This window comes from Meles meles, chromosome 16 (assembly GCF_922984935.1).
Source record: "Meles meles chromosome 16, mMelMel3.1 paternal haplotype, whole genome shotgun sequence".
Classification (NCBI taxonomy): domain Eukaryota; kingdom Metazoa; phylum Chordata; class Mammalia; order Carnivora; family Mustelidae; genus Meles; species Meles meles.
In genome coordinates this window covers 76,957,528-76,971,181 of record NC_060081.1, presented here as the reverse complement: position 1 = coordinate 76,971,181, position 13,654 = coordinate 76,957,528, and the positions used below count along the sequence as shown (strand labels likewise).

Below are 13,654 nucleotides of genomic sequence, written 5' to 3'. Positions count from 1 at the left end.
CCCCCCGCCCCCGGGCCTGGCTGCCCACTGGAATCATTCTGGGAACTCTAGTAAAAGCAGAACTCCGCGGGGTTCTTCCCCAACTGTGAAGATCCAGATTTAGTGGCTGAAATGGGGGACGGGAACCGACACTACTGCGGAGACTCTACGGTGCGGCCTGGTTTTAGCGGATTTAAACGGATTTAGCGGATTTGGCTTCTCTAACACGTTTCAGCATTTCCCATCTCCTCCGGCGCACTTCTGGTACTTGCACGTGTCCGACACAGAAACGACACCTTCCATGCTACGTGGGGAAACAAACCTTCCTGCACACAAAGTGTACAGAACTCCTCCCCTCCTGCCCGAGGGAGCCCCAGGCCAGCCGCGTGCCGGCGCCCACGAGGCCTCCCCCACGGGAGCCCCGCGCACACCTGCTGCCCAGTTTGTCCCCTGGTCGGCCGGCACCCTCTGCGCGCCCTGCACAGGCCTACAGTTATGCTCCCACAGGCATCCACAGCGCCACACTGCACGCGCAGCTGCTCCTTGTGCTGGCCTCAAACTTTCCACCACCCGGTCCGACCCCCTTCCCAGGCCTCTCTCCTGGCCCGCGCACCCCGCCCTGCCCACGTGGGGATGACACCTCACACTGCACCTCCGGCTCTGTGGGCTCCCGGGGCCGCTTTCTCCTTCTGAGAGGGCGGCGGCGCCTCTCCCTCGGCTTCCTGACAGCCTCCACCTCTTCCCAGGGCCCCGCCCACGCCCTGCGCCACCACCTGCCACCTGTCCCACAGCTTCCGGCTTCAGCAGGGGCTGATGTACCATCAGTGTCTTGATGGATTTCCGTACACATGCCCGTCATTTCTAACTAGACTTAAATTTACTCCGAACGCTAGCTTTACGCTCCTGCCATACACAGCAAAGCGGCAGCCCCTGCCACTGCACCAGCCCGTCTCCCTCGGGGACATCAGCTCTGTTTCCTTCCCAGCAGCCGTCACGATCCCTACTGCCGTGCTCAGCAATCCGAGCCCCCCTTTCCAACGGGACTGGGGGTCCCGTGAAGGCAGGGCCTGTAGCAATCTTATCCACCAGGCTACCCCACCGTACCGTGCTTCGGACAGAGGCTGGCCCCTCACAGGCATTCGGTGAAAGCCGCTGAATGAAAGAACATTCCCAGCAGGGAGAAGCAGGACAAGCGGCCCGGTGAAAGCCACGCAGGGTTAATGTGGGTGAAAACACCATCAGGAGCTGCTGGCATCCACGTCATGAAACGAAACAGTCTCCCATGGCCAGCGGAACACCAGAGACACAGATGTCTGGTCTGCGCCAGCGACAGCGGGAACGCAGGGCCACCGGCACTTCCGGCACTTCCGGCACGTGAGCTGCACGGGCAGCTCCGACATCAAGTATCCGCTCCCCTGTGAGCGCGCACTGAGGACGCGGACGCGCTCTGCGGGTGCCAGACGGACACGCCTTGCTCCTTGCTCTCACACACTTCCAGGGGGAGCAGAGGACCGTGAGGGCGGTGAAAATACTCTGCATGACACCGTGATGGCGGATACACGTCATTACCCATTTGTCCGAACCCACAGAACGTTCGCCACCAACGGAACGTGACAAGGTCTGGGGTGACGGTGTACTGACGGAGGTTCATCAGTACCCCCCGCGAGGGGGGACATTGATAATGGGAGAAACTATGTGTTGGGGGGAGGAGGGTAGAATGAACAGAGGAAATCCCTTACTTTCCTCTTAATTTCACTATGAAAACTACTCTAAATAAATAAAGTCTTATAGGAAATAAAAAGGGAAAAAAACAACTGTCCCAGTCCAGTGGGGAAACCACAACGTAACTACCAATTACATTTTGATGAGATCAGAGGGATAATAAGGTGCTCGGGGAATGGGGAAGGAGGCTTGGCAGCAAGGGTTCACAGAGGAAGCAATCGCTCTGCAGCTAAGGTTCACAGGGGGCGTGACCTCCCCAGGCTGGGCAGGTCAGGGCAGAGGGAACAAAGGCACACATGGGAGGTGGTCAGGCAGTGGCCTGAGCTCAGCCTGAGCTGGTCAGACAGTCAGGGACACGTCACAAAAGGCGGTCTGAATCCACATCCAGCCAGGATGAACCACGGAAGGGTTTTAAGGAGAGAAACAATGAATTAGATCTGTATTTTGGAAAGAAGTGAAGGATGATGAAATGCCACATGAAGGGAGGGACCCTAAACCATCTGATTTCCTGAGCTACCAAGACGGAACAAATGATGTATGTCAACTACTCACTGTGTGACAAACTTCTGCTTTTATCTCTTTCAAGGCTCGCTCAGAAAACACACAACCACAGCACCGCAGGAAGCAAAACCTGGAGAAATAATCCAAAATGGAGAATGACTTCAATAATAATTTAAAAATGATCGCCTAGGTTATCAGTTAACATTTGTTCAGTTTGTACATAGGTCAGGAACTGCAAAGAGAAAAATGGTCACATTTAATCCCATTAAGGAAAAAGAAATTAGTATATCTCATATATATCTACTTATATACTACTTTATATATAGACCAGAAATATAGGCCATAGTCCCATTCCTGGTCCCTTGTAATAATCCTTTAGAATAAAGTCTCTCCTACAAAAAAACAATAAATATATTTAAAAAAACCCCCACAAACATAAAAAGTCAAAAGACAGAATAGGAAGATTGGGAGAGACTATTTTAAATACATATGAGATTCAGTGTTTTATGAATATTCACCATGGTCTCAAAAAGCAAAAATAAACAATGTATTAGAAAAATGGGCAAAGGCATTAACATGCGATTCATGGGAGAAATATAAATGGTCAGAACACATAAAAGATGCTTAACTCAACTGCTAATTGAAGAAACTCGCAGCAAAATAACGATCTGCCAAGTTTTACGTATCCGGCAGTAGCGAGAGAGACTGAAGTTACCCTGCTGGAAAGGGAGGAAACAGGCGCGTCCGCCGGTGGTGGGCACAGCACTGTGCGTCTTGGAAGGACAATGTGTCAGTATCGAGCGAAGAATCACTTTTCAGAGCATCTCCTATAGAAACATGCTCACAAGTGTGCAAATGCACAAATATGTATTTATGAAGTTGTATAGGACAGTGCCACTCCTTTTTTTTTTTTTAAGATTTTATTTTATTTTATTTTACAGAGAGAGAGATCACAAGTAGGCAGAGAGGCAGGGAGAGAGAGAGGGGGAAGCAGGCTCCCCGCCAAGCAGAGAGCCTGATGCGGGGCTCGATCCCAAGACCCTGAGATCATGACCCGAGCCGAAGGCAGAGGCTCAACCCACTGAGCCACCCAGGCGCCCCAGGACAGTGCCACTCTTACAAGGAAAAAGGAAAGCACCTAGATGTTCATCAACAGAGGAACGGTTACATAAATTACGAACACTCACACGGCTATTAAAGGAGCGGGTCAATCTGTGTGCAAGGCCATGGAAACACGCTCACATTAGAGAAGTATGAAAGAAAGGTGACAAGATGCGTATACCACGTTCCCACGACTGGAAAAGAATACACAGTTATTTCTACTTCCAATGGCAGGGGTGTAAGGAAGTACAGAGTATGTGTGTTGGTGCTGGGCAGGTCTGCAGGGGGGAGTGAAACTCCAAACAACTAAGAACATGACATGGGAGGTGGAGACTGGGGAAAAGGGAAAGTCATGGACACATTTTACTTCACACAGTCCTCTAAAAACACCACAACAGAAAGTCTCTCCAAGGGGCGCCTGGGAGACTCAGTCAGTTAAATGACTGCCTTTAGCTTGGGTGGTCCTGGGATCGAGCCCCACGGGGCTCCCTGCTCAGCAGGGAGCCTGCTTCTCCCCCTTCCTCTGCCTGCCGCTCTACTTGTGCTCTCTCTGTCAGATAAATAAATAAAATCTTTTTTTTTTTTAAGATTTTTTATTTATTTATTTGACAGACAGAGATCACAAGTAGGCAGAGAGAAAGAGGAGGAAGCAGGCTCCCTGCGGAGCAGACAGCCCGATGTGGGGCTCGATCCCAGGATCCTGGGATCATGACCTGAGCCGAAGGCAGAGGCCTCAACCCACTGAGCCACCCAGGCGCCCCTAAATAAATAAAATCTTAAAAAAAAAAAAAGTCTCTCTCTAATTCTCTAGGGATTATAGTGGCTACAGATTACCTTAACAAAAACCCAATTAGTAACATTGTACTACATTCATTTACTGTGTTTGGGGCAAAAAAAAAATCTTTTTTTATGGATCCTTACTAATTATTAGTAATTTAGAAAATTATTTTTCTTTAAACAAAAGCTCAAAGTTTTCATTACATTAAGTCATTTACTTCTATTTTTCTCTGTATTTAAATCTTTATTATATAAGCCTTAATAAACGTATGAAGTCACCCCCCAAATCAATTTTCTTTTTTTTTTATATATATTTATTTATTTAACAGAGAGACAGAGAGAGCACAAATAGGCAGAGAGGCAGGTAGAGAGAGAGGAAGGGAAAGCAGGCTCTCGCTGAGCAGAGAGCCCAATGTGGGGCTCGATCCCAGGACCCTGAGATCACGCCCTGAGCCGAAGGCAGAGGTTTAACCCACTGAGCCACCCAGGTGCCCCCCAAATCAATTTTCTACTGTGGAGGCCCTATTAATAGCAGGAGGGCAAAGTCAAAACAGGCAAAGCTCAATTAACTGGGAAAAGAGAGGAGAGGAGACTAGTTAAAAAAAAGGGGAAAACCAGGGAACCCATAATCAGAGCAACAGGTTACAGATAACCCCTGCTCAAGACCCCAGAGTTGAGTCTTTCTGCCAAGTTCCTCTTTTGGGGTGAACCACGGTTTTCCTAAAAAGAAGTGGGAAGCCAGACACAAAAGGTCAAATGCTGAGTGATTCCACGTATAGGAAATCTCCAAAACAGGCAAATCCATGAAGACAGAGCAGACCGGCGGTGGCCAGGGGCTGGGGTGGCGGCCGGGGGGATGCGGAGGGGCTGCCGCATGGCTACGGAGCTTTCCTGTGGGGTGAGGGAAATGGAGGCAAACGGAAGGAGACAGAGGCTGGTGCCGCACAGCGCTATGCTTGTACCGAACACCTCTGAAACACGCACCGAAAATGGTCACTTTGATGTTACAGCTTTAACCTGGAAATGTGTTGGACACCACATACGAAACCACACACAAAAGTGGGATGAGGCGAGGTACGTGAGTCTGCTTCCCTAGAACTTGAGCTTTTTAATTAATTCATTACTTTTTCTTTCTTTTGGCTTTATTTAGGTACGACTGACAAACACAACTGTCAATACTTAGGGTGCACAGCTTGACGATGTGAGACATGTACACACCGTGAAATGACCATCACTATCAAGCCAATTAACATACCCATCACCACTAAATGGTAAACTTTGAGAGGCTTAATAAAGTCAACTATCTAAAGACTATAATCTTTAAAAGCTCCTTGGGCCTCAAATTTTACTTCTCCCCAAATCTACAAAGCCACAGGTTACACCATTTCAGGGCATGGTGGTCATGCTCTCTGACGCAGTCTGGCACGCACAGTGCACACACATCTGTTAAACGGATGTGTACGAATGCGCCAGAATGCTCCAGATCCAATGTGGTCGTCTATAGCTCAAAGTTTTTACTTACTTGAGATTCTCCCCCTACCTCAGCCCCAACCTGTTTCCTGAATGAAAATAGTAAAAAGATACTATCTTTCAACAAGTAATATCTTAAATGGAAGATTCCAGATGGCGGATGAGACCACCAGTTAATAAAGGTATTTCTAAATGGTAGGAAAGAGCTGAAAGCTTTGGCTTGCTGAGCCATCCTACAAAAAGGCACCGATTAACCATTCAACACTCATATTTTTTTAAGGCAGAAATATACACATTCTCTTATGTTTGCTACAGAACTCTCGACCTTAGATTTCTGGTGCTCTAGTCAGAGGATCTGTTTGCTACAAATTCAGCCCAAGCTATAATCATCAGCTAGGTCTTCAGGTGACTGACCGACCACATATTCGGTGACCGTTTTCCACCGCATAGTTTTCAGAAATTATAAGGAAATGGGAGTTGTCTGATGGGCAACATTTGCCCTTTGCTTTCTTCCCGTAAGAAAAGACCAAATAATCCAACTCTAGTCTTCCGTCCCGTGAGAGCTTTTTAAAATCCCTCTTGAGGTGCTCCTACTTTCAAGAACAGAAAGCACAGACAGCGAAGTTGAGGCACTTGGGGGGACATCACGTTATAAACAGCTGTGAGGGAAGGAACGAGGTCCTATGGCAGTACCGCCACCTCTAAGACGCCACCCAAACCAAAGGACCCCTTACAGAGGACTGTGTGGTAATATGGCCACGGCAACACTATCTAACCAGACTCCACACCATCTGCCCCACGGCCCGTACTGACCTGTGCCGGCCATTCATCTCCAAGCCCACAACGGGGCAGATGAAACGTGCCCGCTGGAGGTCATCGTGTTTGTCACCTTTGGTGTTTCCTCTGTCCCCTTCCCAGGCGGGATTATCAGAAAGCCTCAGTTCTGTCACATTCTGTGAGAAACCATCCATAGTTTAAGAATTCGTGTGATAAACGGATCATTCTTAGCCTCAATAACCACCTAAATCGAGAAACTGTTTTTCCAGACCTTTCCCATCCAAACCTCTTCCTCCTAGCTCCTTTCCTTCGGCTGTCAACTGTAACATGGGTAAAAAGATTAAATCATAAATTACAACAGAAAACAAGACTTCTAAAATTCACTGACTGGCAAGTGAATTAGTTAGCTTCTATTTTACAAATGTTTTGCTATTTAAGGAAAAGTAACTTCGGACATGAAAAATGACTCCACTAAGAGAAAGCTCTGGATCGGTTTCATCCAGAAAGCAACATTTTCTTTCCCTGCCAATCCTCGCTGAGGCTGCTCCATATTCCTGGTGGCCCAGGTTTATTTAGTAACTGGACAGACAATAACATCTATGAGGCCACAGTCCAGTGAGTCCAGCGTAAAACATTAGCCAGGGAATACCACCGTATCCCAAGAGCTGGCCGTTCGGGGTTGCAGAAGCCCGCCCGCACAAGGACTGATGCCATGGCACCACTTCAGCACTTGGGCATTCTTGACACTCAGCTGTGCCGCCCTGAAGTCAGCACTCCGGACAGCACCGGAGCGCCCCGAAAGGAAAGCCACCACGTGTACCGTCCGTACAGTCAGCTTCCTGTGTCTCACCCAGCTCTCCGCTCAAGAGTGCGTCTGGGCTATCCACTGACGGTTATGACTACCTTGCATGTTTGCACTGTTTTATTTGAACCCTTCTGCCATTACAGTTCTGATTTCTTGGAAGTCTTTTTTTTTTTTTTTTGTATTAAAATTCAAAATTCAATCACGTACCGTGAATATTATTTTAAATATAGAACTGTATAAATTAACTTCAAAGATAATCACATTTTTTAGATAAGATAATTATATCAAAAATAATTATCATTATGATGGGTTTTTTAAGAATGAATTCTCTTTCCCAAATAAAAGGTGATAAAAATCGGCATGGTTATTTCTAAAGCACTACTTTACCTACATTCCAGAATTGCTGATTTGTCTATAAATAGCATATATCCTATAATCACTCCAAGAATTCAAACAAAAGGCCTAATATAATAAAAATTTACAAGAAAAGAGGAGAAAAAACCCAACGCCTTATATGGGGAAGTAGGGACTCTGGTTCTGGGTTAGGTACCTCATTAGCTATGCGGTCTCAAGAAGTCAAGGACAGTCCATATTCTCACCTGTGAGATGACGTGTCTGCCAAAGCCAATGACCCTCAAATTCTCTACCACTTTCCTGATTTTTCTCCCATTGACTGGATTTGTAAGATTTTGTCCTCTCAACTTCCTTTACTAAAAAACTTATTTTTCCATTTTATAAAAGCATTTTAACTGCCAATCAGAACATCTATTTGCAGGAGATACCGCACTGACTTAATAGTGATCTACCTATAAAATTTTCCAATTCTATTAGTGTCTTCCAAATCAAAACTTCAAGTAGCTGAGTTTTAACTACAAAAGCGATGTCTCCAAACATTTATACATCACATTAAGAGTTTTCAAAGTTCTTTTGCATGTATTAAATTATAACAGATTTATAAGGCAGGAAGGATAGGCATGGCAACTCCTGGCTTGACCTTTAAAGGACCTGCCCCAAATCACACTTTCATTAGGTGGCTGGGTGGGACTGTAATTCCAAATTTCTGAGTTCAGTCTATAATGTACATGAATTCTTTAAAATAAATGTTAACCACCAAGACCCCTGGAGAACTTCAGAATCACTGATCTTACCTTAATGCTTTTAATGTGAGATGCTGCCTTCCCAAGAGCCTTTTCGGAAGACTTGTCCAATAGAAACTCAATGACGGCATCTTTGTTATAAAGTCTGCAACGGTAAGGATGAGTCAGAACATTCTAGCAACAATCAACCTCCACACAAAGGAGTAAGATGAAATTCAGTACAATCCAAAGTCATTTACATCTGATAATAGGAATGCCCTGCATTATTAAAAAAGTAAATTAAATCCTGTCTCAACTATTTCCAGAGTATACAAAGAAAGAACTAGTTTAAACCAAGGGTTGCAAACTGGCAGTCTGAGGGCTGAATATGATCTGAACAGGATCTTAAAAATCGGGAAGTTTAATATAAAAGTGCATTTTCAACTTTTCCTGGGAAAAATGAAGTTCTAGAATCACTAGGCCCACATTCTTGAACCGCAACATCTGGCTGGCAATGAGCAGCAGCTCCCCTTCCAGAAAGGACACGAACTCTCTAGTTTCCTCTAGTCCCCACCATTCCCTACTACCCCACAGAGCTCCTTCATGCATTTCTGTTTATAAATGAGCTCCTACTGGCCCCTGAATTTTTAGATTACAGATTTAATAAACCAAACTGAATAGAAAAATGCAGACGTATGTTTTGAGACAGGGAATGGTAACCTAGGCTTCACGAATTTGTTTGAGATGATTCACATTTCAAGAATCAAGAACTACATTTACACCTTAAAATTCTTTTATTTTTTTCCACATTAAAATTCTCTTAAAAATTAGTTAATAAAAACTCATCTCAATTAAGTAAAAGGAATCGTACCTGCCAAGTTCACAGGCAACTATTGGTCGCCTTAATATTTCTTGACTTAGAGTACAATAGTTCCATTGGGCCACTAATTCGGCATCTTTGTCAACCTGAGAAAAGAAATAAAAAAAACCTTTCAATGAACTTTTACCTCTGAAAGATAATATGGGCCACAGTTCTACATAGGAAGGCTTGTTTAGTCTACTAAATACATCGTACGTGTGATAACTTTTTTGTCCTTTAAATCAAAGACAGTGACACATGAAGCTGGGACTTAAAAAGTCCAAGTCACTTGGGCGCCTGCGGGGCTCAGTCACTGGGTGTCTGCCTTCGGCTCAGGTCATGATCCCGGCGTTCTGGGATCGAGCCCTGCATTGGGCTCCCTGCTTGGCGGGATGCCTGCTTCTCCCTCTCTTACTCCCCGTGCTTGTGTTCCCTCTCTCGCTGTGTCTCTCTGTGTCAAATAATAAAATCTTTTTTAAAAAAAAAAAAAAGTCCATGTAACTAATACCATGTCAAATCAAGTTCGCACTAAACAGGACACGTACAAAAAAAGAGTTCACATTAAGCTGTATATGAGTATTTACATCTATTTTTTAAAGTTTATTTGTTTTTTTAGTAATCTCTACACTTACTGTGGGGCTTGAACTCATGACCCTGAGATCAAGAGTCACGTGCTCTTCCAACTGAGCCAACCAGGCGTCCCCTAGCATTGGTACCTTAACGGTAAGTTAGAAAAGTCATACGGGGCGCCTGGTGGCTCAGTGGGTTAAAGCCTCTGCCTTCGGCTCAGGTCATGATCCCAGGGTCCTGGGATCGAGCCCCGCATCGGGCTCTCTGCTCAGCGGGGAGACTGCTTCCTTCTCTCTCTCTCTGCCTGCCTCTCTGCCTACTTGTGATTTGTCAAATAAATAAATAAAATCTTAAAAAAAAAAAAAGAAAAGTCATACAGGAAAAATAAGCAATACAGGTTAATTTCTATCAATGAGAAAGGCTATAAAGTTTTAGCTGAATTTAAAGACTACGAATTTATAATATAGGTTGTTTTTTTTTTAAAGTTCAGCACAAAGACTATAATTCTTTATAAAAATCACCAATTTAACTTGTTCATTAGGGGGCATCTCAAATCCTTACCCGCACTCTGAAAATCCAAACACAAGAACTTCTATTGCCCTCAAATGATATTTCACCTATATAATATTCCATGGCCCACTCTTTTCCCCTCCTAAAATGCCAAATCTGAATAATGAAACAGAAGGGCACAAGTGGGAGAAAGTAGGAAGAGAAAAAAATACAGAAAAATTCCCTTAAATATACTTTTTGCAGTAACAACTGCTTGTTTACTGTGTACCAAGTGCTATTTAAGCAGTTTCTGTGACTTAATCTTTTAGCCCTTATAAAAACCCCCAAACTTAGTACTTTTTACTCTGTTACTGAGGAGATGGAGGTACCAAGAGGTTAGGTTACACGTCCAAGGTCGCAGAGCAAGTAGATGAAGAAGCTAAGAACCCAAGCAGGCTGGCTCCAGAAACCATGTTTTTGTGTTGGTTTTCTTTTCTTTTCTTTTTTTAGATTTTATTTATTTGCGAGAGAACGGGGGAGGGACATGGTCAGGGAGTCTCAGACTCCCCGTTGAGTGCGGAGGCCAAAGAGGGCTCGATCCCGTGACTCTGAGATCATGACCTGAGCCAAAACCAAGAATGAGACACTCACCCGACTCTGCCACCCAGGTGCCCCAGAAACCACGCTTTTAATCACTACTTTCTACTGCTTTTCTATTATTTCAAATAGAACAAAATAAAAACAAAACCCACACTATGGCAACTGTTATTCTATCCACACCCCAGACCCAAGGGCTATACTTTGGTGCCTTAAATAACTTTTATCAAAATTCACAGTGTAGCGGAGCCCCAAGAGAAACCTGTCACCAGTGAAGTCGATTTACTACAGCCTTTGCAGAGTCAAAAAACCCATGTCCAGCAAATCCAAGATCTCCTTTCCGGAATCCCTCGCCTGCTTTACCCACAGTCCTCTGCTGATTCAAGAAACAAGAGGAAGAGCTGCGGACAAGAAGCAAAGTGACAAACTGATCCTTACCCAGGCTGATAACCTGCCGAAACTTTGGAAACCCTTTTTTTTTTTTTTAATTAAAAACCAGGGTCTCTCTTCTTTTCAGGGCAAGGTCTTAAATTACAACAATGGTTTGGCCAGACCAAACATACCATATGAGTGATCAAAAATACTAATTATACATCTATATGAAACGTAAGCAATGCAAAGGCTGAACTCTGTTCGCTGCTGCGTCCCCAGGGCCTAGGATGGTGTCTATGATAAGCATTAAATAAAGTATTCGTAGAATAAATAAGGATAACAAAAATCCATCCTGCCTGAGGACTCTGGTGGTCTCGATCATGCTTTCTTCTTTTCTATCCCCTTCTGACACCTTGCCAAGCTTTGCATTAAGCTACTCCTCTTCAGCCCTGGCCACAAGTTAACAAAACTAGCTGAATACTTTTTTGGCAAAAGCTCTCATGAATGCTAACGACCTGCCATTGGTCTGTGCATCTGTAGGTGTGAGGAGAAGACACACTCCATCCTCTTAAGAGTTCTTTCGTTCTCAAATTCAACACATTTACCAGGTGTCTACTGTGTGGTAGACAAAGGTAAGACACAAAATCTCCATTCATGTCCGAGACAGACAGACAATACACAAACGAGAATAGCGATAACCACTATAAAGCAACAAAAGAGGGCAGACAGCGATGGAAGCAAGATGTATGCTGGCAACAGGGAACTGAGATGACATCTCAGGAAAGAGCTGAATGTTCGTAGTAAAGAAACAAATGATGTGAACATCTCAGTGAAGAGCATTATCAGGTTATGGAACTTACACTCCAGGCGGAGAAACAGAGGCCGGTATGGCTGAAACAAAGAGCTGGAGAGGGGAGAAGCTGAGGTGGAGAGGCAAGGCATCTGATCATACAGGACCTTGTATGATTTTGCTCTGAATATGACAAAAAGCTGCTGGAGGATTTGAAATAGAGTAGCGATGCAGGAGATTCACCTTTCGTAAAGATTTTCTAGCTGCTGGAGAGGACGTGCAGCATCCACGTGTGCCACGCTCTGCTGGCTGCTTTACGTGGCCCCTGTTAGTAAAAATAATGACTGGGGCGCCTGAGTAGCTCAGGCTGCCTTCGGCTCGGGTCATGATCCCAGGATCTTGGGATGGAGCCGCATATTGGGCTGCTTGCTCAGCAGGGATCCTACTTCTCCCTCTCCCTCTCCCTCCTGCTCCCCTGCCTGTGCTTTCTCTCTCTCTCTCTCTCTCTCTCTCTCTCTGTTAAGTAAATAAATAAAATCTTAGGGGAAAAAAGTACCATGTGGGGCACCTGCTTAACTGGTAGACCACTTGACTCTTTATCTCGAGGTCATGAGTTCAAGCCCCACAATGGGCACAGAGATTATTTTAAAAATGAAGGCTTAAAAAAGTAAAATAATTATCAGTGCTAACTTTGAATTCCTGAATAAATGGCTGGAAGTCCTGGCTTCATTACCTATCAGTTGTGAGATTTTGGTCATGTTACTAACTCAATTTTCCTGTTAGTAGCATGAAAATCACTATATACATTTTTTCTCAGTAACCTGTGAGAATTAAGAATTACCCACTCATGGGGCGCCTGGGTAGCTCAGTGGATTAAGCCTCTGTCTTTGGCTCAGGTGTCCTGGGATCAAACCCTGCACCGGCCTCTCTGCTCAGCAGGAAGCCTGCTTCCCCGCCACCCTCTGCCTGCCTTCTGCCTACTTGTGATCTCTGCCTATCAAATAAATAAAGAAATCTTAAAAAAAAAAAAAAAAGAACTATCCACTCATTCATTTAATCACTGTATTTACTGGGCCAGGAATTGTGCTAGCTGTACAGGGGAAAGGCAAGACTGTGGCAAAGGGAGCTTATTTTTGTCTGTGACTGACACTAATCAGCCATGAAGGCCCTGTGCAGGGTGGTAAGATAAGAGAAGGACCTGATCACATGTGGATAAAAGAACCTTTGGGACGAATTCCCGGAGAAAGTGAAGTGACGTGTGTACAAAGCTCAATAAACAGCGGCCGTTTGTATCACTGTAACTGACGGCGCAGATAAGCTTTAAATCCTGGCCCTGCCACTTACCAGCGTTGCAATTTTGTCCTCTTGGCCCTCAATTTCAATGTCTGAAAAGCGAGGATCATGACAATACGTGCCCACAGGGCTGTTGTGAGAACCGTACGAGCTACCCCATACTAAGCACGCCGCCAGGCGAATGGCAACAGCAAGCACTCAGTAAGAGTCTGATCCTAATACTGTTGCTAATTCGGAATTCTCCAAGCGAGATCAATGAGCACGGCGGCGTCAGCTACCCCACTAGCTCCCCGCCCCCACTCCCTGCGGACCCCACTACCGCTGATCCCCACCGGACCCAAGTCTCTGACCTTCTCAACCTTCTTCGGCCCCTTCACCAGCTCGTGTCTTTTGGGGATTGTTCCTCCGTCGCAACCCATCGCAAACCAGGAGTCAGAGTCAGCAGATAGACTCCGCAGCGACCACTTCCGGGGGCC

At 45.2% G+C, this 13,654-nt stretch overlaps 1 protein-coding gene across 2 annotated transcripts in view; it reads right to left on the bottom strand.

Annotated features, from left to right (window-relative positions):
* Positions 1–13,654, bottom strand: part of RTF2 (replication termination factor 2) — a 40,692-nt gene extending 27,038 nt beyond the window's left edge. For both annotated transcript variants that reach the window (XM_045981357.1, XM_045981358.1), the window contains exons 1-5: positions 13,529–13,654; positions 9,080–9,174; positions 8,281–8,374; positions 6,364–6,503; positions 2,254–2,332 (exon numbers count right to left, since the gene is read on the bottom strand). In XM_045981357.1, coding sequence (XP_045837313.1) covers positions 2,254–2,332; positions 6,364–6,503; positions 8,281–8,374; positions 9,080–9,174; positions 13,529–13,597 — 477 coding nt within the window. In that variant the 5' untranslated portion in view covers positions 13,598–13,654. The remainder of the gene's footprint in view (positions 1–2,253; positions 2,333–6,363; positions 6,504–8,280; positions 8,375–9,079; positions 9,175–13,528) is intronic.